The sequence below is a fragment of the Peromyscus leucopus genome, unplaced genomic scaffold (genome assembly GCF_004664715.2).
Source record: "Peromyscus leucopus breed LL Stock unplaced genomic scaffold, UCI_PerLeu_2.1 scaffold_1211, whole genome shotgun sequence".
NCBI classification, from domain to species: Eukaryota; Metazoa; Chordata; class Mammalia; order Rodentia; family Cricetidae; genus Peromyscus; species Peromyscus leucopus.
This window is the reverse complement of record NW_023504349.1, coordinates 2,330-26,095: the sequence shown is the minus strand read 5'-3', so window position 1 is coordinate 26,095 and position 23,766 is coordinate 2,330. Positions and strand designations below refer to the sequence as shown.

The window sequence follows — 23,766 nt, the reverse complement described above, 5'->3', positions numbered from 1 at the left end:
GATATAAGAACAGAGCCGGGCGGTGGTGGTGCACGCCTTTAATCCCAGCACTCAGGAGGCAGAGGCAGGCAGATCTCTGTGAGTTCGAGGCCAGCCTGGACTACCAAGTGAGTCCCAGAAAAGGCACAAAGCTACACAGAGAAACCCTGTCTCAAAAAACAAAAAAAAAAAAAAAAAGATATAAGAACAGTTAGCAAGACGCCTGCCATGGCCATACAGTTTGTAAGCAATATAAGTCTCTGTGTTTACTTGGTTGGGTCTGAGCAGCTGTGGGACTGGCGGGTGACAAAGATTTGTCCTGACTGTGGGCAAGGCAAGAAAACTCTAGCTACACCTATTGGTGATAGAACTCTCTTAATTTCTCAAAGTCCAGCTTGCTTATTTTCTGTATTTTCTGAGTATTATTTAGAAAGTCTATGGGTGTGATTTCATTTCAAAGTGGACTTCCTAATTTTTCTTCTACCAGTTTCAGAGTTTGGGGTCTTCAGTTAAGGTTCTTGACACATTTGGAATTAGGGTGAATGAACTTGCATCTGTGTGTTTGTGTGTGTTTGTGTGTGTGTGTGTGTGTGTGTGTGTGTGTGTGTGTGTATGTACATAAATATGATGTGTGGGATACATGTGAAAGCAAGTGTGCAGATCAAGGCCAAGAACAACTTACAGAATTTCACCATTCTGCATCTGATATAGGGTTCATATTCAAAATATATAAAAAACAAAAAATCTAGACACCCACAAACTAAATAATCCAATTTATAAATGGTGTACAGATTTAAGTAGTGAGTTCTCAACAGGGGAAAACAAAATGGCCAATAAACACTTAAAGAAATATTCGCCACCCTTAGCCAACAGGAAATGCAATTTAAAATGACTCTGCAATTCTATATAAACCTGTCAGAAAGGCTAAGAATCAAAGCCCCAAAAGCAGCTCATACTGGAGAAGAGGTAGAGTAAGAGGAACACTCTTCTATTGCTGGTAGGAGTGCAAACTTGTACAGTCTCTTTGAAAGTCAGTGTGGAGGTTTCTCAGAAAACTAGGAATCAACCTACCCAAGGACCCAATCTACACCACTCCTGGACATATACGCAAAGGATGCTCAATAATACAACAAGGACCTTTGCTCAACTATGTTCATAGCAACTTTATTTGTAATAGAGAGAACATGAAAACCTAGATATCTCTCAACCAAGGAATGATAAAAGAAAAGGTGGCAAATTTACACAAAGGAGTATTACTCAGCTGTTAAAAACAAGGACACCAGGAAATTTGGAAGTAAATAGATGGAACCAGAAAAAAATCATCCTGAGTGAGGTAAGCCAGACAGAGAAAGACAAACATGGAATGCACTCACCCATAAGTGAGTATTAGCTACAATACTATTATCTACAGACCCTGAAGGACTAGTTAACAAGGAGGATTCATGGGGGATACACCAAGATATCCATGTAGAAAGGAAATAGAAGAGAATTTGTGTGTGATGTGAGGACAGATGGGAACAGGAATCATCAGTTTGATGTAGGATAGACAGGGAGAGTACTGAAAGAGACAACTGGAAGAGGCTGGCATGTCAGGGTAGATAAAATCATGGCACAAGGGAATCCCCAAAGAATCTATCAGGAAGATTCCTTAGACTCCTAAAAATAGCAGATGTGTTATCTGAACTGGCCAACTCCTGTGACCAGATTGGTGACTAACCCAATTGTCATGAAAGAGGCTTCATCCAGCAACTGATGGAAATAGATGCACACTCCACAAGTGGAGTTCAGAGAATCCTGCAGAAGATGGGGAGAAAAGATTGTAGGAGCCACAAGAGTCAAGGACTCCACAATAAAACTCATAGAATCAACCTGGACTTACAGGGGCTCACAGCATCTGTACTGCCAACAAACCAGGTTGCCTACATGGGACTCACCAAGCCCTCTGTATATGTGTTAGAGCTTTGTAGCTTGGTGCTTTTGTAGAACACCAAACAGTGAAAAAGGGGCTGACTCCAACTCTTTTACTGGCTTTTGAGACTCTACCCCTCATACTGGGTCAACTTGTCCAGCGTTAATACATGGGAAATTGCTTAGTCTTACTGCAACTTCATAGGATATGATTTGTTGATACTCATTAGAGACCTGCACATTCCTAAAGAGAAATGGAGAAAGAGTGGTTTGAGGGAGGTTAGGGGAAGGTCCTGGGAGGAGAAGAGAGAGGGAAAACTATGGCTGGAATGTTATATATATATATATTTTTTTTTTTTTATTTATATATATATATATGTGTGTGTGTGTGTGTGTGTGTGTGTGTGTGTGTGTGTGTGTGTGTGTTTTAAAAAGAAAAGGAAAAACAAACAAACCTAAAATCAAACCATCTTGTTCACCCCTCTGGGTAAGATATGTTCCTCTATCAATAGAGGAATTGTTCTCTCATACTAGTCAAACATGTTGTGTCTCCAGTTACAACATACTTGTACCACTTTGCTACTCCATTTTTCCCACCTCACCATTACTTATTTGCTCATCATATTGGCCTAGGGTGCTAGGGTATGTCATGCAGTATACCCTTTTCCAAACAGGTTTACTTGCAAATGTTCATTGCAATGAGCTTTTGGTCTAGTTCATGGCCTCTGGCTTCTGTTACACCATCAATACTGGACCCTCACCCAGACACCTCTTGGATATGCTAATATTGCTCAGAGTCATGAATCTTCTGTGGCTAGGGTTCTGCAGGACCGGCCCTTCGCTTTCTCCACCAGCTCATAGATAGAGTTAATATTGGGGTGAACCAACTCAAAGCCCTAGATCTGGGCCTTGGTGGTAGCTGAATTATTCAATGCTGGTCTTTGCTATGGTGTCTTCCACCCCAGAGGTGACAGGCAAGGAGCAGGGCCAGTCCTATTTTAAGGTTCAATTTATTTTGTGTAGAAATGTTTTTTTGCATGTATGTGTGTTTGTTACACATGTGTCTGGTGCCCAAAGAGGCTAGAAGAAGGCATTGTGAGTTGTCATGTAGGTACTAGAAACTGAATCCTGGTTCTCTACAAGAACAGTGAAAGTTTTTAAGTGCTCAGCCTTATCCCAACCTATACTTGATATATTGTTTAAAATGTCATTTTAGTTAAATTTTGGTAAATTTTAATCTATGTAGAAATTCATCTGTATGCTTTATGTTTTCCAGTTGAGTGGAATGTTCTTAAGTTAAATTCTAATAATTTTCTTTATTTCACTGGAGCTTGTCATAATGACTCCATTTTCATGTCTTACTGTGTGAGCTTTGGCATTCATTCTTCCTTTTGCTTAGTTTATCTAAAGTTTGTCAATATTGTTCATATTGTGAAGGAACCAAATCTATTTCATTGACTCTATGGTTTGTTTTGTTGTTGAGCAGCTTTCATTTCACTAATTTCATTAATGTCAGTGCTTTCTTTTCAGCTCCTGATTTTGGTGTGTAACTTGTTCTTTTTCCAGAACCCTAATGCAAATCATTAACATAATTATTAAACATCTCTTTGATTTCTTAATGTAGCTGTATTGACCTTTAAACATCTCTTTAGGACTGTTAACATTGCACTTCAAACATTTAGGATGTTGGTTTTAATTTTCATTTTATTGTAGGAGTCTTTTTACTCTTGATTTCTTTAAGAAATCATTCATATTTGCGTTGTGAGTTGTTTGATGTCCATGGGTTTGTTTATCTTCTAGAGTTTCTCTTGTCTATTTGTGTTCATTTTATTGTTGTTGGGTAGAATATAAGGAAATATTTCCATTTCCCCATATTTGGTCAGACATTATTGTGTCATAATATATGATATATTTTAATGATTGTTCCAGGGGCTGCTGAGAACAATTTATATTCTACAGTGTTTGGTTAGAATATTCTATAGTTGTCTTTTAAGGCCAATATACCTTTGATTTAATTTAATTCTGTCTACTTTCTACTGGGATGAAGGATTAATTATTGGGAATAAAAGTACTATGACACCTGGTGAAAGCCTATGGCTTACATCTAGTAGTATTTTCTGTGTAGAGCTAGGTGCACCTGTGTGCGGAATTGTACAGTTCTCTCCATGAATCGTTCCTGTAATCAGTAGGAAGTAATATCATTTCTCATTAGATTTGGTTTCAAGTCTATTTAATCAGATTGCACAAGCAATGTTTGCTTGTTTTCAAGCTTCGTTGGCCTAGAACATCTTTTTTCATCGTTTCATTGTATGATTACATCTCTCTTTCATGATTGAGTACAACAGAAAAGTACTTCCTACTTTTTAACTCTAATCTCCTAACCTGTGTCTTTTGATTAAGGAATTGACACCATTAATATTAAGAGACTACTAAAATGTGCCTATTGATTATTGTAATTTTGATGATTTGCAAACATGCTCAAGCTGTTTTCATTTTATTACTTGTTTACCTTTCATTCTAGTTTGCTTTACATTTTCTGTGACAAAACTTTATTGCTAGAATCAATGGAGAGGACGAAAGTATTTATCTGGCTTACACTTTCAGGTCACAATCTATCTATGGGAGAAGTCAGGACAGTGTCTCCAAAAGGAACTGAAGCAGAAACCATTTTACTAATCTGCTTGTTACCTTCATCAGTGTTTCATGCTCAGTTAGGTTTCTCACACAACTCATGCCCGGCTATCTTTGCTGTGGGCCAGAACACATTAATCATCAATGAAGACAACAACTCAAACACCTGGTAACATGTCAATCTGATGAGGACAATATCTTAACTGAGGCTTTCTCAGATAATTCTAGGTTGTGTCAAGTTGACTGGTCAAGTGGCCTTTTGCTTGTTGCGGTCTTAAGGGTACACCTATTTTTCTCTTAACTCTAAAAGACTCCTTTAAATATATTTTGTAGAAATGTGTTGGTGGTCATAAATTCATCTTGTACATTTTTAGCATATAAAGTTTTACATCTCCTTCAATTATAACAAGTAGCTTAGATGGGTACAGTAGTCTGATTTGTCATTGGTGGTTTTTTAGAACTTGAAATAGAGCTTTCCGATTTCTTCTGCTTTTCAAAGTCTCAGCTAAATATCTGTTATACTGGAAGACGTTCCTTTACATTTGACTTCGTGTTTCTATCTTTCCAATTTCAATGTATTTTCTTTGTTTAAATATAATATTTTGAGAGGTCTTGTCTATGTGGGATTCTAAATTCTGCCTGTATCTGAATTTGTATCTGTTCTCCCCCCCCCAAAAAAAAAACCACTTAGAGAGAAGAGGTTTTGTTTTTCTTACATCTCTAGGCTACAGTTTATTATTGATAAGATGTTTTGGTAGGAAGTTAAAACACTGTATTCACACTCAAAATCAGACAACATATTTACACTTGCTTTCTTGCCTGCAACTAGCTTTCACTTTCCTTATACTTTTCTGAACTCCCAAGAGTAGGGAATGATGCTGCCCACAATGTTCTACATTATCAATGAACTATCAAGATACCCTTTCAAAGATATGCCTAGAGCCAATGTAATCTAGATGATTCCTCATTGGAAATCTCTTCTAAGGTGGTTATAGGTTGTGTTAAATAAACACTAAAAGCTACTAAACACAACATCTCTTTTCTTAACTACAGGGAATGATGATAAAAATGATTTCTATACATATGAACCTTAAATTTCTACTTTGCATAGGGTGACAGATAATCTTGGTGACAGATACTCCACTCCTATCTTCTTATTATGTAATCTTTGTTCTTATTGGATTGTCCCAAGTCCTCCATGTAGCATGAATCTTAAAAGGTCTTATTAATAAAATCAAACCTAAGCCAGGTATTGTGGTGAACTGGAAGATCAGAGAACCAGAACAAGCCACAGCTACCTCACCTCGCCCAATCCTCAGCTGGTCTTGTTTCCTCAGACTGGAAGCCTCTGTGTCCTCATATACGGATGGCTCTCAGCTGAATTGTGCTCCTCAAAAGCCTGAAGCTTAACCAGCCAAATGCTTAACCAACCAAATGCTTTTAGTTTCTGATCTTCATGCCTTATATATCTTTCTCTTTCTGCAGTCACTCCCTGAAATTAAAGGCTTGCTTTCTGAGATTAAAGGCTTGAGTCACCATGCTTGGCTGTATCCTTGAACAGATAGATCTCTGGCTTTGGAATGCTAGGATTAAAGATGTGTGCTATTACTGCCAATCCTAAGTATCTAGCAGCTTTTCTGTTCTCTGACCCCAGATAAGTTTATTAGGGTACACAATATTCTGGGGAACATAATACCACAACATTCTCTACCTTGCCTTCAAACTGTATTTTTTTCCTTAAAAATATCTTTTTATTATGATCTGATGTGGATGTCTGCAAAATATCTAGGTGGGTGCACACATCTCAAAGAACATATGTGAGAACTTGAGAATAATTTTTTGGAGTAAATTGTCTACTTCTGATACACGTGGATTACAAAGACATCTTGGTCATCAGGTTTATACGATAAGCACTTTTTTATGAATTTTTATCTAATAATGCTACCATTCCCATTTGTATCTCTATTTCAATTACAATTCATTTGTTTTATAGATCATTTGTGCTAATTTCTACATTTTCTTGTGCAATAAAGTTGTTTTTATAACTTAATCTTCAAAAATATGTCATTATTACTTCAGTAGTAAAAAGTACTTGAAGATTTCTTTGAGAAGTAGCATTTGTTTCCCAGAACTCACATGAAGTGGCTCAAAAATTTCCATGACTCCAGCTTCAGGGGAACAGACACTCTTGAAATCTCAGTGGGCACACACACACACATAGACTCACACTCCTATGAAAATGCACAAACATAAACAAAAATAAAAAATAAATCGTTTTAAAGTGAATTCATTAACTACAGTTTTCTGGGGCCTTGCATATCACCTGATTGACCATGTATAACATTCTCTCTCTCTTTTTCTCTATATTTCTGTCACTCACTTCCCCATTTTCTCTCCTCTTCCCAACCTCTCTCTCTCTAACAGATGACTTATTCCCCTCACTCTGTTCATTGGTGTGATTATTAATGATGTCATAAAACCTTGATTTATATCATTATTGGATTTCACTCAACAGGTTTTTGTATTGATGGGAATCAATCTTCCCAACATCATACAAAATACTAATTTTCCCATCTCTGTCACTGAATCTTTGTCTTCATAGCATACTTCACCAGGAGGCAGGTACTTACTTGTCTGCTGACTGAACATTTCTCCCTGTTAAAACTTAGATCTTGTAGTTGTTTGTTGTTGGATACAGCCAATAGGTCTCATCACTTGATACACATCAATTAAAATATAACACAATAATAAATATCTAGGCTGATTAGTATGGGGCAATCCTGCAATCACAACATTCATGGGATGGATTCAAGTGGATCAATACTTCAAGACCATCCTTGACTACATGCCAAGACTGAGGAAGCCTTCTTGACATACCCTCTGCAAACACTGCCTCCAAATAAACACATATCTTTAATATTACTTCCAAGTCAGAACCACTGTTCTGTTAATTATCAGTCATATTTATGTCATTGGTTTATTTTTGGTGCTTGCACTAACACAGTTTTGGCTTTTTCTTTATATTCAGACAGGATCTGTTTTATGCCAGCTTGACCCTATATTATCTGTGTACTGGAAAATGACATTGAACATCTGGTATTCTCTTGTCTCTACCTCCTGAGTTTTAGTAGTGCAGATGTATGCCATGTAGCTTGGCTTTTAACTTTTCTTTTGATGTTCATCGGTATGTGTGTTTATGATGGTGTGGATACAAACGTGTGAATGTGGTTGTTCTTCTGCCAGAGCTTGAGGGTTGAAAACAAACAACAACATCAGGGGTTGAGCCTTAATTTATACCTGGTTTGAGACAGAGTCTCTTTCTTCTTGTCCATCACTGTTTATGTCAGATTAGCTGGTCCCAAGCTTCTGAGCGTTCTCCTGTCTCCAACTCCCATGTCATAGAAGGAGCACTAGGGTAACAAAAAGAGATCAGATCACCATCTTTGAGTCCACCTAGGATTCAAACTCAGGTACTCATACATGCAAGGTTAATGCTTTCTATAGAGCCATGACCCGAGCCCAGTTTTTAGTCACATTAAGTGTCTTAAATCTGATATGTATTGTGCAATTTACTTTATCTCTATTACTTCTCTGTAGATCATTAACCCCAGCTTTCAATAAAAATTGTCATTTGTTGTGCAATTCCCTTTCTCTCTGTAGAACATTTCCCCTGCTTTCAATCAAATCTTATATTCCTTGAATTCTTGCATCCTTCTGCTCTGACCATGGTGTAACTCTTAACTTCTCTCCAGACTTTATTCAGTAAGTTCTTCAGATAATGGTGAACAATCCAAGTGTGCAATGGAGGCTGAGACATGTACAGAAAGCCTTAGACCAGGAACAGTGAAGACACTGTGACTGTTGAGCACTCATCACTGTAGACCTAGGAATGTAAGAGAGGCATTGAGGTAAAGCTTCTGGGATATGACTGGAAGGTCTCTAGTTGTCTGGGATTTGGAAACTTGGGTGTTGAGGAGTCACACTGAGAAGTGATGGAAGCTTAGAGGTGGATGACGCGGTGAGTGGATTTCCATCAGAAAGAGTTAAGAAGTTCTTTAGACTTCATGATAATGAAAAGTCCAAGTCTAGCCATTCTAACACCTCTCTTGCTTATTGTATAGGTATGAATCAAAACATGCCTCCATCATTGCAGCCCACCAGGAAGATGTCTCCATGTGGCATCAGGGGTAAAGCTCTGAGAGGATAGGTTTGCTAATGAAAATGATTTACTCAGCTCACTATCTGTATGTATGTGTCAAATGTCACATTGAATAGTGTAAATACTGGTTTGATTTTTCTTACTAAAACTGTCTGCCATTTGCAGAAAAGTGAAAAATATCAGGCAGACCTCACTTTCCGTCTTTATAATCAATAATTTCCTCTTCCTGTCACACAGTGGCATACGGATCATGGTTTGAGCATACCTGTGCTTGGCTATCCATGAGAGAAAGAGACAACTTCCTGCTACTGAGCTATGAAGACATAAAAAAGGTAATTGCCATTCTTACATAATCACAAAGCCTCTCACAAACTCACCCCATGCAGTACCCCTTACGTCTCAGTATCCCCACGTCAGGTTTAGGCTCACAGACAGTCAATGAAAGTGAAGTTATACCCTGTGTTCTCTATTGACCTGCACCTGGAATTTTCTCTCCAGCCGTCTTATCCATCACCTCCATCTTACCTTATTCACCCTGGGGTAGGGTGGGGTAACTTACACTTGTGTTATAGGTTTTTTTTTTAAATTCTGTCTATTCAACATATATAATACACCTAATAGCCCACTGGTCATTGGGCATGGGTAAAGCAGTTTCATTCCACTGTTGTTCTCAAATGTATGTCAATGCTCCCTGCACTGAAGAGGAGGGACAAAGGCAGGAAATCCATCTTTGAATCCTGGGAAAGCACAAGAACTGAAGTCACATGAACAGCACTTAGTGATAATCACATCTGACCAGGCATGTACAGGATGCAGCCAGTCAGGGAGGACTATGCCCTGTGCTCTGAAGTACAAGAGTCTGCATGGTGGGCTAGAATATACTAGAGATTTCAAAACTCTTGGTAGAGACTATCTAAAATGTTTCAACATTAAGTTATGACTTATGTCTAAATAGACTGATAGTCCATACCATTAATCAGGTCATTACAGGTTCCATTTCATTCAAATGCTCCCACAGAATGTTATAAATATGTTTAAATATTGTACATGTGTCTCAAATATCTCTTATTTTAAAAATTAAAAAATATCTTGGCAGGTGATCTACATGACTCTAAACCTAGGAGAAGACAGTTTCAAAGGTTCTAGATCACCCTTGTATGTATGGTGGGTTTGACATCAACCTTGGCTACAAGACACAATGTTTCAAAAGACCTTTAAGAAAATAATGTTAAGTTCATTTAAGTATTTTATTTTCATTTAATTAAAAAATACTTCCTCTAAAGATGGACACACACTAATGACACCAAGCATATGAGCACAAAAATGTTCTCATATGGCAATTCAAAGTTAAAGTGAAATTATACAGTCATTTACATATTACAGATAAAGATATCTATTGTACTTTATCCTGAACAATAAAAATTGTACTGAGCATGCAGTCTGTCGGAGAAAACACTTGCCCATCCTTAAATCAATCCAAAATACTACTTAAGGAGGAAAAGAAGCTGTGTTACAAGCACTTTTTACCTTTTAGAAGAAGATTCTGGTGATGATGAATGTTACTGAGAGTTGTAACTATTTGTTTTCATTTTTATTTCTCTTGATAAATGTTTTAACATTTAAAATAATTTTTCAATTTAAATATATTTTGATCATATTCTTACCTCTCACATTCTCTTCCAAATTTTCTATCCCTCCTTTTTCACCAAACCGTAAATTCTTTCAAAAGAAACAAAAGAAATCCAAATCAAACAAAATTCTCCATGAAAGAAGACAAATTAAAACAGTACACAGAAAAAAATACTGAACTGTAACCAAATAAATGACCTCACCACCAAAATAAAAAATAGAGTGGAGTCTATTATATGTTGGTCAACTACTCCTGAACATGAAGACTAAATTAAAATGGTTGATATATCCAGTGTCACTGCATTGAAGAAAACTGATTTTCCCTTTCCCAGCAGATAAAAATGAAAATTAAGTTGTTAACCTTTAGTTTTATGGACAGATTTTCATTCATTCATTCATTTTTAAAAAGTATAACAAAATATGATACAATATGATAAAACAATATTATCACCCCAAAGTTGGACAAGATAACCTACCAGAAGGAAAACAGCACACGAGGAGGCACAAGCAGAGACCCACATGTTTCCATGTTTTGGTAGCCCATAAAAATCACCAAAGTGGAAGCCATAACTTATAAGCAGAGGATTGGTGCAGACTGGTGTGGCACTATGCATGCCTCTCAAGTCTGAGGGTTCATATTAGCATTTCTTATGTTGATGTAAAAGGCTTTATCATTTTTTGGTGTCAAGAGATGGCCATTTGGAATACCATTTCCCTCATTATTAGGTTATACTATTTAAATGGTCTTCATATGTATATATGAAAATATATATTAGTTCCATCAAAAGTCCATTAATTTTATCTGTGTCTCCCTATATCCCCTCCTCAAATCTCTCTTCTTTCCCCATCCACACTAGGTCCTACCATTCTAGTTCTTACCTATTCATCCATTATTTGCCTTCTAAGTTTAGTTTTTTTCTGAATATTTAATTTTATAATTATTACATGCTGAGGGGACTTTCTCTCCTGATTCAGTCGATTTGGTGTTCTGTATGCATCTATTACATTGATAGGCATCTCCTTCTTTAGGTTAGGGAAATTTTCTTCTGTGATTGTGATGAAGGTATTTTCTGTGCCTTTGACCTGGCTTTTCCTAATCTACCTCTATTCTTATTAATGATCTTATTAATTTCATAGTGTCCCAGATATCCTGAATGTTTTGTGACAGGATTTTTTTAGATTTAATATCTTCTCTGACAAATGTATACAGTATTTTTATGTTGTCTTCAATGCATGAGATTCTCTCATCCTTTTCTTGTATTCTATTCATGAAGATCATGTCTGAGTTCCTAAGTTTTTCTTTTGCACATCCTTCATTTTAGGTTTTCATGATTTCCACTTTCAGGTCTTGAATGGAATTCATTTACTTCCACTGCTTGTGTTTCACATATTTCTTCATAGGATTTATTCCCCTTTTTTATTTAAGGACCTCTATCATCTCCACACAGGATATTTTAGGGTCCTTTTCTTCTGCAATTATGTTGAAATGTTCAGGGCTTATTGTAGTACGTTGCTGGGCTCTAGTGAAGACATACTGTCCTGCATGCAATTGACTGTGATTTTAGGCTGGCATTTATGCATCTGGGATTGGGAAAATTTTAATTCTACATGCTAATATCTGTTCTTGTCTTTGCTGGGTTGATGCTCCTTTCCTTATTTTCTGTTGCTCTGTCTGGTACTTAGGAGAATGTGGTGGCTGTGTGTTGCCTAGTAGAAAATTCTTCTGGGATCCTGATAAGTGTATCCACTGGGGGTTTCAGGTAAAATATTTCCAGATACAGAAAGCTGACATTTAGGAATGGAGATCATCTAGGAGAGGAGTATAAGAAGTTCCACAGAAGAGAAGAGAACAGAGTATTCCACAGGAGCTGCTTAGTTAGTCAGCTGGGAATGGGACAACTGAGTACAGTCAGACCACAAGAAAATGTTTGATATGATGGTATGTATGAGACTGAAGACTGGACTTGGAAGAATGGAAGGAGAGATAAAGATATTCAGTTAACCTACTGGCTTTCCTGGTTAGAGAGGCCTGTAGGTGCTTAGGTTGTTTCTTCTGGATTTCAAGAGTTGCTAGGACAAAGAAATGAGAAGAGAGAAGAAATTTTGTTAAAATCTGGGTTACCCACATGAGACAGGGGCATATGGGGGAGAGGACTGCAGCAGGTGTTCTACACAGGGCTTGAAATGAGACTAGGAGACTGGACTTGGAGGAACAAATGGAGATGTGAAGATTTGCATTTAGCATAACAGTTTCCCTGCCCAGCTTGGTCTGTAGGTTCCTAGAAAATGCTTGGAGGAGTTCAGGTATGGGACAAATCAACTCACTGTGGTGTGGATGTTTGGAGGGTTCAGGGAGATCCTTTAGAAATTTGGATAGCTAAGGCAGATGTTATGCTGTAGAGCAGGGGGAAAGACAGGAGGATTGGACTCAAAGGAATGAGGAGGGTGAAGATCTGTAATTAGCTTACCTATTCCCTGGCCATAGTGGTCTGTGGATTTGCACAGAGAGCATGTTGGATTTGGATGTTCAGATAGTACTATGAATTGGAGGAGTGAGGTTAGAAAACCTAAATGTTGAGAGATGTCACAGATTATCTGTGGCATAACTAGGAATGAGACAGGGGAATTAGATCTGAAGGAGCACAGGGAAAGGTAAAAATCTGAAGTTAGCCTACCTGCTTCCCTGCCAGGTATTGTTGGAATCTTAAACAGTCTTATTAATCGAAAACCCTGAGCCAGATATTGAGGTAAAAACTGATGTCAGAGAAGCATAGAAAGCCATACCAAATCTCATCTCGCAAACTCCTCAGCCATTCCTGGAATCCTCTGCTTTTTCACCCAAAAAGCCTCAGTCAAAAAGAGCCTTTAGTTCCTGTCTGTATATGCCTTATATACCTTTCTTCATGATGCCATATTACTTATTGAGATTAAAGAAATATGTGCTTCCCAAGCAAAGGCATGAGATCTTAAGTGCTGGAATTAAAGGTGTGTTCCACCAGTGTCTGGCTCTGTTTCTACCCTAGACTGAGTCAGTCTCTTGTAGTCCATGGTGCCCTTGAACTCACAGAGATGCTGACAGATCTCTGCCTCCAGAGTGCTATATTAAAGGTGTATACCAACACTTCCTGACCTCTGTATCTGATCTAGAGGCTGGCTCTATCCTCTAATCCTCAGGTGAGTTTGATTAGGGTGCATAATCTATCACCACATTTCCCACTTCTGTCTAAAAATAATTATTTTCTTACATTATAACTAATGTAAGAAAAAGTATATACAATATGTACAATAAGTATATATAATATATGTAGACAAGAATTATATTAACAATGTCCAGTCCATTAATATTTGACAGATTCAGAGAAAATATTCCATCACTTATCCTATTTTGTTGAGTCCAAAATGTTGTACCTGTCACATTCTATTATAACTTGTATTACCAAGCAAATACTATCTTTTCATGTCTTTCAAACTTACATACTTTCCAACTCTTTAGTGAGTTTCTTTTCTGAATTAGTTAACAAAGAAACTATAATTATAACTATCTAGTCTTAAACTCCTTAAGAAAGCCAAGAAGGAAATAATATTACCTAAAGTAAGCATGAAGTACAAGCATGCAACATCTAAAAAATGTGAGAAATTATAAAAACAGCTGATTGCCTGGACAGTCACCCAAGGTTTCTCCACCACGTTGGGGAATCCATCTTCTACCTACAGGCCTACCATATTTGACAGACTCATATGTAATTCAGGATTTCCAAATGGGCCTTCCTACCTTGTCTTGGCAAGGTTCAGCAGTATTTTATTTTGTGTCCTGCTTATTCATTTGGATATTATAATGTCAGCAGTTGAAGCAAGGGAACTTTCTTGCCCAGTGTCTAACTTTTTGCCACAAAGAAAGTAAAGTCAATAAGGAGATTCTCCCAGGTCCCTCATCTTCTGTATAGTAGATTGGTGCTGTCAGGACCAGACAGGTCTTCTAGTCATAAAAAACCATCTATGTTATTAAAACATCTCAAATGTCATATTCTACAGATCCCTGAAGTGCTAGATGACCTGTCTATCTAAAATATATTTCTGTTTGATGTGAAAACATACCTACAAGTTCAGTTGTAATAGATGACTAGCTACTAACTTGCAAATTGTATATCATAATTGGTTGGTAATAACAAATTTCAAGGACTGGCAATGTGCATTACATTGTTAAATGAATTGGATAGTTACAAAATCTTGAACTAGATTAGAATTGTATGTACAGTATGTTCCAACAAAATTAATCTCAAATTTGTATTAATTATACAAAATTTGTATACAATATACAAAAATCAAATACAAAGTAAAATATTTTAAACTAGTCATTCCTTTTCAAAAGTAGATTCAATAATCTACCCATTTATCCTATTGTTTCTATATCTCTTTTTTAAAGAGAGAATTCAGTAAACTACCTCTTATCGCTATCTTCTTTTCATCTTTTTCAGAGTAAATTCAATAATCTACACTTTTATCTTATCATTTCTAAACATTGTAGAGTAGATTCAATATCTTATCATTTCTATATAATAGGTTTCTATATCATATCCAACTTACTTCTTTTAGAAAGAGATTGACTATGACTAATAACAATTTTAACCAATCCCTAAACAGACAAACCCATAATCCATATTTTTGGAAAGTGCCATTGTTTTCTAGGCTACTTCCTACTGATTGGGAGCTCTGGAAGTCTTATGGGGACACACAGAAAATTTATGATTATGATCAAATCCTAATTGGAGTAGTCTGTGAGGCTGTATCATCTTAGTTAGGCAATTCAATATTGTCCAGAGCTGTATTCAGTCCAAAGCCAATCTTTGGGTGGTGTGTGTCAGCTGGGTGGCATTATCGCTGTCCTGATGAAATTGTCATTGTGGCACCCCATCATGTTTTTGGAGACTTCGAAGTTGCTGTTAGGCATGGCCATGATCCACTACAGCAAACTGATAGAGACTAAAATCATGTACAGGAAGTTAGAATTTTATAGAATTAATTACTAATTTATATGACCATTGATATCATGACAAAAATTATATATACTAATCTTATAAATTTTGATATAAAATTCATATCTTAAGAAAAGCTTTAAAGATTCAAAATAAAACCAAAGGATCAGGAGATTAATAGCAATAGAACAGTCCCTTAATTTTGGTTTTTCTTCTGTCCCATATCAGGTGGCTCTTCTGACATGATACAGAGATTTTGCATTTTTGTTTAACAAACATGTTTGATTTTAGAGAAGGAGAGAAGCACATTCCAATTCTAAAACCAGCTTTGATTTTAAACTGAACTGTGACAACGTGAAAAACACTAGTGTTATGTGTCTATAGAGAACAGCAGCAACAAACATTTAGGAAGACTAATGGAATTCTATCCTATTAGATATATAATATATCAATAGGCCAATTTACTCATTTTTGAGACTTTTCTGGATGATTTATCCTTTTTCTTCAGATTTCTCATTTGTCCAGTGTTCTTCAGATTCATTAGCCTTCATTCTTCTGAAAGACAAAAATAAAACTCTTCCCTGATCCTAACTTTGGGGAGTTTCCATTTTTTATCTTTATCAATTTCGATTTATGGTTTCTCCTTAAATTTTTGTTTGACATGGGGGCCTGCAAGAGATACCTCAGGAAGTTTCCCAATGGCAAAGCCAAGGTATTACCTTGCCTGTCCCTTGTTGATCTACATTCATTAGCTCAATGTCTGCCTTTGCCATGCTTTCTGCATAATCCTGAAGGGAGGGGTGTTCTATTGGGATTATTCCTTGAAAAAATATTATTTCTAGGAATGCTCTGTTTTGGTGTGACCTTGTTTACCACAATTAAATCTTTTGACATTAATATTTTTCTTCAAACCTCTCCTATCTAAGCATCATCATGATCATGAGATTTAATACATATTGTATCTCAGATCCTTTCCTCCAATGGTGCTGATCTTGCCTTTAATAGCCTAATTACCCTTTTGTATTATGCATTAGCATTTTAAAAGCCACAGATTCAATTATTATCTGTCTATTATCTGAATTTTGTTCATTCTCTTTACTGCTGAAGTGAGTCTTTTTAAGAAATCAGTGATGGTTTCTTATGGGTCCTTTATAACTATAATAAATGACTCATTTTTCTTTCCTACTTCTTCAATTCTGTCTCAAGCATTCAAGGCTGTCATTCTGCATAAAACCAGGGTGTGGTCATCATATAAAGATTATTTTTGCATATCAGCATAAATCTCCTTCTCCAAGAAATTTCCATACATCTAGTCCTATTTCATTGTTTAATGGTATTAGTCTCATATTTCCACCACACCCTCCATGATAATTGGAGTACAGCCTCTAAACTGCTGTAACCAAATCTCTCCCGTCTTAAGGGATAATTTTATTACCAGTTGATCAAGAGTTTAACATCTGCTTCATGAAAGATGAGTTGCTTCTGTAAGAGACTAATGCTCCTAAGAATTTCCTCAAACCTAACATTTGCACAGAAGTCAAATCAGCTCTTACACAGACTTGAGGATATCTAACACTGGGTAGTTCCTGTAATGACACTACATAGAATAAGGTTGACTAGTTGAAAGCCTTAGGCTGTTTCTCTGTAACCTTATAATGCAATATTGAGTTTGGTTCTACATTAAATTCTTCTGTCTGGGTCTGAATGTTTGTGATCTGTTTTAACAAGTTTTTCTAAAACTTATATCTTGGCACTCACCTTAACCAACTTTATTAATGATAAAACAGAAATGATCAAAAATAATATTTATAATTGATGTTATATAAATCCCATCAGCATTAATTATCCTTTCATTTAATTGGTCCATTTTCAGACTATCAATTATATTATCAAACAGAGACCAAAATCCCTCCATTGTGAAAAATGCTTCAAATTTTTTTCATGTTAGAAAAAAACTTTCAATTAAGTAATTCCTTTTATTAAATTACTTAAATTCAATTAAGTAATTTTTCTTAAGTAATCCCAATTGACTCACCAAATCTGATGACAATGAGATTCAGATGACAGTGTAGCCCCTGAGGAGGGGGTCCAGAGAAAGCTATAACCCACCAGGGGAGAAAAGGAAGAAAAGATACAACTGTATTCATGGGGGAAGTGTTCCAAAGTGGCTAACTTCTGCGGTTTTTAGAGCTGCAAAACCTATGGAGTTTGCTGCACAGAGGCTGCAAAAAAAACTTAGCCAGTGGGTTATGGAGTCCAGCCCAGATAGGGTAGAGGCTCTGGCTATGTGCAGCTGAGGCCTGAGCAGGGAACTGCAAGGTCACAGGCCAGCAGCTTTTTCATGAATTCATGCACCAAAAGTTGGATACCAGATGTTACTCAATTTTTTTAAAAGTCTTTAAAAAAATCTGGAGCCAGAAATTGGGGTAAATACTGAAAGGTCAGAGAGACAAAGGAACAAACCACCTCATACAGCTAGGACTCCTCAGCTTGAAAAGCATTCTTCAGGCAAAAGATTTTAGTTACTCTCTTCTCAAGCCCATATAACTTTCTTTGTCCTGACATATTACTTACTGGGATTAAATGTGTGTGTGTCTCCCAAGCAAAGGAATGAGATTTCAAGTGCTGGAAATTAAGGTGTGTGTCACCAATGTCTGGCTCTGTTTCTCTCCTAGACTGAGTCAATCTCATGTAGTTCAGGGTGGCCTTGAATTCATGGAGATGCAGACAGATCTCTGCTAGTATTAAAGTTGTGTGCTACCACTGCCTGACCTCTATCTCTTATCTAGTGGCTGGCTCTGTCCTCTGATCTTCATGTAAGATTTATTAGTGTACACAATATATCACCACAGGTAGGAGTAACAAAAAATTCATTTTTAATAAAAAACAATATTAAGGAGCATCAAAAACAAGAAAATTGGATCACTCAAAAAATTTGATCTCCTAACCTTATCATCCAGGAACAGAAAGTTGCCATTAAAGTAGCAACACCAAAGACTATTTTGTCTTTTGTAAAATATTTTCCTTTCTCATTATAAAATTCAATATTCCCCAGGAAGCTTCCTTACACAGCTGTCGCTGTTGTATGGCAGTGCAGTTTCTCAAAAGTCTCCTGTCCAACCTTTAAACACATTCTTTTCAGTTATTGCCATGGTTGTTTACCTTCCCATGAAATATTAACTCAACTTGTGGTGAAATATGTAATAAAACTATTGAGCCAATAATACCTTTAGGGCTCAGGACAAGGACAGGAATTCAAAGAAAAGTCTTCAGTGTTCCAAAATTCTGCCTTCTTATGACTGTCTTATTGGATTAAGCCTGTTGTGGCAGTCCACCATTGTAATTCCAGAATACAGGCAACTGAAGCAGGAAGAAAGTGAACATGATGCCCATCTTAGTTACAGTATGAGCTCATGAATCAAAACAAAAATAAAATCTCCCAGAACTACCTCAAGTAATAATTACTGAGATCATTCTTATGAAAGTGTTTTAAAACTATATTATTCTCAATTACCCACAAGAAACAATATTACATGGTGTAAACATTAACCACTCTCAAATTATTTGTGCACATTGCCTTCATTCCCATTTATCACTGTCTAGAATTAATTCTATAAGACTCTCAGGGCAGGTTTGGTAGGGTGGTGCACACTTTTAATGCCAACAATTAGAAGTTAAAGCCAGGTAAGTGGATCTCTGACCTCTTTGCGCTTGAGGTCAGTCTGGTCTCCAGAGCAACTTCTGTCCTACAAGACAGGGCTCCATTGCAAGACCCTCTCTAATGAAAAAGCATTGCAGTGCATTTAGTAGGTGGGTTGTCACACACCTGTGAACACAGCCCCACAGAGATGGAAGCAGGAGAATGAAATGTTCAAGGACTTCATCCACTATAAAGTAAGTTTGAGAACAGCATCAGTTAGTTATATGAGACCCTCACTCTAATATCTTCTCCTCCCTAAAATAAATCCCAGCCTCTATCTTTTAGGATGACAGATCAGCCACATTGAAAGCCCACTCAATATACAAAGGCTGTGTGGGACTCCTACCCTATCTACATGGCCTGTTTTTTCTAAATCTTCTTCAATATTTTCTCATTTCCTCTTGCAATTTCTTTCTTCATGTCCCTTTTTCACCCGCCATCCATAGTTCCCATTTCTGTATGTGTTCTCTGAAAGCTTTCAGTTTATCACTCCCATTTTTGTCTCGTCTTCTTTTAGGACACAAAGAGCACCATACTGAAGATCTGTGACTTCCTAGGAAAAAAATTAGAGCCAGATGAGCTGGATATGGTCCTCAAGTACAGTTCCTTTGAAGCCATGAAAGAAAATAACATGTCCAATTTTAGTACCATCCCAGAAGATGTGATTACTAATGGTTTGGTTCTCTTGAGAAAAGGTGAAGAAATTTTAGAGTTTTAAATTATTTCAGAACTTGTGTTATGCTTGTCATTCCAATGAGCCTCTTAGAAAGTGTTGGGAATTTTTCAGAAGTCATTACTCATCACATCATAGTTTTCCACACAGCTTACAGAAGAGTCATTCCATGGTGAGGATGTGGGCTTCAGTAGCTCTGAAAACATTGATTTTTTCTGTGAAACCATCTTGGGATTGCATATAATCAATCCAATACCCTCAAAGGAAAACAAAAAGGTTGACATGCTGCAATGAGGCTGTGTAAGACTCCCTGTATCTTAGACCTCAACTCTAAAGAAAACATTTAGTGAATGGGACCAAAGATGTATCTGGGATGATAGTCAAAGGAAACACTTCCATAAATGGCTGGAAAAGATGTTGAACATGTCAAGATTTCTGAACCTTAGCAGGCTGAGAGTAGACCCACGTAAAGACTAAGCAACCTGATGGTACTCGCCAACCTAATTTTGGATTGCCTCAGGCTCAGAGCTACTCAGTTTGTTGTGAAATGTCTATCCTGGAATGGAGATATCCAATTTCTCTATATCTGTGCCACCTCTCTATTCTGGGAACACACTGCAGGTATGGTTTTATAGATGTATATTTGAAGAGCAACTTTGCTGGAATGAATCATACCTGATATGTCACCTGTTCTTAATGGCAAAGTATTGGTGAGATGGGACTTGGGGTTGAATAAAAAATGAGTTAGATGTCAGGACTTAGGGTATGAGTAAAGAACATTAGTATAGACACAGAAAGCAAAGGGTTATGAGTTTAAATTTCTTTCCCAGTAATTTACATTCTTCAGCCTTAACTTTCAGTCTACCTTCAACCCACAGTATAAGGACCAGGTCCTAGAATATAAGGACATCAAAAGTATACATAGAGATAAGTTAAAGTTGTTAGCAGATTGGATTTAATCAAATACTGTTGATGTCCTCACAAGAGGATGTTGGGAATCAGATTTGAGGACACATATATGTTTCCTCAAGAATATAGTCATCTATACACTAAAGAATGAGGCCACTAGGATAAACCACAGCCATTGACAGATAACCTCATTTTCACTGGTGTCCTGAGAAGACATTCATATGAGTCACAGAGAGCAGAAGACCTAGAGAGAAGCCCACTATCTGAAGTCCAATAAAAAAAATGGAAGACTTGACATCAACATTTTGTGAGTCCTGCAGCATTCATAACTACCAGAAACTTTCCAACAAGACTTAAGCCACCAAGAATTAGAGTTATCCTGTCCCCTGAAACAACAGAGTTTGAGTAGATTTTTAGAAATAACAAATGAAGAAAAATATATGCTTGCATGGTGCACCAGATTTTGACATAATTTGACTTAAAATTTATGTCTGTACCTGCAAAGACATGCTTCTCTCTTCTGGACTGGTTCACTCCAGTGAGCAGCCATATTGAATTTTCTGAGATTCTGGTAGCATGACATCCATTCTGTCTTTACAGCAGCCAGTAGCACTGTGTTTAAAAAACAACAAAACATTTTCTAATAATGAATACAGAAATGAAGCTGACAGTAGCAATGGATACTTATAGGTTCCCATCTTAAGGGATGACACTCATATGGTCATATCAATTAATAGTATAATTTTTTAATATTGTGTATCAATAATCACCATTTAGTTATGAAAACTTTGTATATTTTGTTAATAATACAGCTAGGAATTTAAAGTTAACTTGTGTGATACATAAGGAATATAATCTGATAAGGAAAATATGACTTATATTTTCAGTCTTTTTTGCTTAAAATCCACATCCCATCACTATTAAGCTGGGTAACATCTCAAGTACTAATTTTTTCTCATTTGCAAAGTGGGAACAAGGCTAATACCATCCTCACTCATTCATGAATACTTTCAAAAATTCTATACTAAGTAAGTTCTATATGTCTGATATGTTTTGATAAAGGAAGCCTTTGGTGATGTAAGAAATATTCTACTTTTCAAATATATTAGACACATATTTCAGGAATATTTACAAAAAGAAATTCAACCAAGTGTCACATCTATGAAACAAATACAACATGAATGTGTCCGTCAGAGTTCTACATGGAGGGAAGATATAAAGATGTGTCCATAGTGGCATAAATTAGGAGACTAAAGAATAAGAAGCGACTCCATGGAAGACATGAGAAATCTAGTGTGAAGGAAAACACAATGCAATGTGAGTAGTTGGACAATTTGACATCTCTAAAGTCAAAACTAAAGACATATTAGAATGGATTGATAGGAACCAAGATATGGAAAGAATTTATGGTAAAATGATCATGTAGATCTTCATACATCAGCAAGCACCACACTGACTGAAAACAGAAATCTTGGGATATTCCAGCTGGCAGTTGCTGGGTCTCCTGCATCTGATGAAATCAAGAAGATTGGCATGTAGCTCACAACAGTGTGTATCTCCAGCTCAAGGGGATCTGAAGCCTCAAACCCCTACTTGCACCTGCATTCATGTGCCCCTATATGCACATATAATTAAAATTAACATTAAAAATGTTTAAAAAGTTGCCTGAATGTTTTTCAGATCTTTTATAAGTAAACCCTAAAAGGTAGAAAAAAGAATTGAAGTCTGTTTTGATAACTGAGATAAGAAACTCTGTTGGGTTGGACAGTGTGATGGAAGCAGGTGTAGTGGGAAGCAGGAATAATCTCAACATCTAAAAGCTATAGCTAGTACTAAAGCTGTTGATATGGTAGGATAGGAGAAGGGGGAACATTATTGCCACAGAGGTAGATGTATATTACTTCAAGTCATAAGATGTGTTCTCCAGGAAGTCACTGGTACTTTGTCTTTATTAACTGTGTGGTCCTTGACAAATAGATGGTAAGAGCATGTGAAGGAAGGATTGAGAGCAGTGTTGAGATCATCATTAACCCATCTATGTGTCTGTTTAACATTTTCCAGGCACGACTGGGGACTGGAAGAATCACTTTACAGTAGCCCAAGCTGAAGCCTTTGATAAAGTATTCCAGGAGAAAATGGCTGGTTTCCCTCCAGGGCTTTTTCCGTGGGAATAAGTTCTTAACACTTTTAAATCATATATGGACACAGGGGTTTATTTTCCTGTCCTTATACATGTAAATGCCTGGATGCAGTCATAGAATAAATCCTGTTGTTGAAATGTGGAGTTATTTTTTAAAGATATTAGTAGTAGCTTAAGTAGTACTGGTGGTAGTGATAATTGTGTTGTGTATGTGTGTGTATGTGTGTTTATGAGAGTATGTGTGTGTATGTGTGTATATGAGAGTGTGTGTATGTGTGTATATGAGAGTGTGTGTATGTGTGTATATGAGAGTGTGTGTATGTGTGTGTGTATGTGTGTATATGAGATTATGTGTGTATATGTGTGTATATGAGAGAGAGAGAGAGAGAGAGAGAGAGAGAGAGAGAGAGAGAGAGAGAGAGAGAGAGAGAGATTCTGTATTTCTGTGTACAGTGTCTTCAGAGGACAGAGGAGTGCATTGGTTCCCAAGGAGTTGCAGTTACATGTGATGTAAGCCTCCTGCTTTGTGACTTGGAACTGAACTCAGGTCCTCTACAAGGGCAGTAAAGTGCTCTTTATCTCTGAATCATGTCTCCAGCCCTGAAACTTAGAGTCTTGAGTCATCAAATATTTGCTTCTTTTATTACTATTTTGTTATACATTATCACTAACTCCAATATGCTTCCTAGAATTCCAGCTTAAAACCTGCATTCTAATATTTTAAACATAAAGAAACCCAACAAGAAACTTTAAGAAATTTTTGCTCTGTGACACTGGGCCAAAGGAAATAAATTGTATTTATAAAGACATTTAAACCTCATTCAAATAGCCTGTGATATAAGACTTTTATAATCTTACATTTCTGCTCAGTATTTCATACTTATATTCAATTTCTTCTGTGTTTTGTTAATTTTTAGTGTGTATAAAATAATGGTTTACATTAGGAAACTTTGATAGAAAAATGCACATCATTGTTAATTTGCTCAGTATTTCTCCTCTATTGTTGATTCCTGTCCTTTTGCTCCTGTTAGTGCTTTCTGTTCCCACATGGTCCCCTCTGCTTGT

At 36.7% G+C, this 23,766-nt stretch overlaps 1 protein-coding gene across 1 annotated transcript in view; it reads left to right on the top strand.

Annotated features, from left to right (window-relative positions):
- LOC114687072 (bile salt sulfotransferase 1-like) overlaps positions 1 to 22,839 on the top strand; it is a 30,446-nt gene extending 7,607 nt beyond the window's left edge. Inside the window, 3 exon segments of the mRNA XM_028861771.2 lie at positions 8,915 to 9,009; positions 19,497 to 19,674; positions 22,623 to 22,839. Of these exon segments, the coding sequence (XP_028717604.2) occupies positions 8,915 to 9,009; positions 19,497 to 19,674; positions 22,623 to 22,735 (386 nt within the window). The 3' untranslated portion in view covers positions 22,736 to 22,839.
- Positions 22,840 to 23,766: the final 927 nt, after the last annotated feature.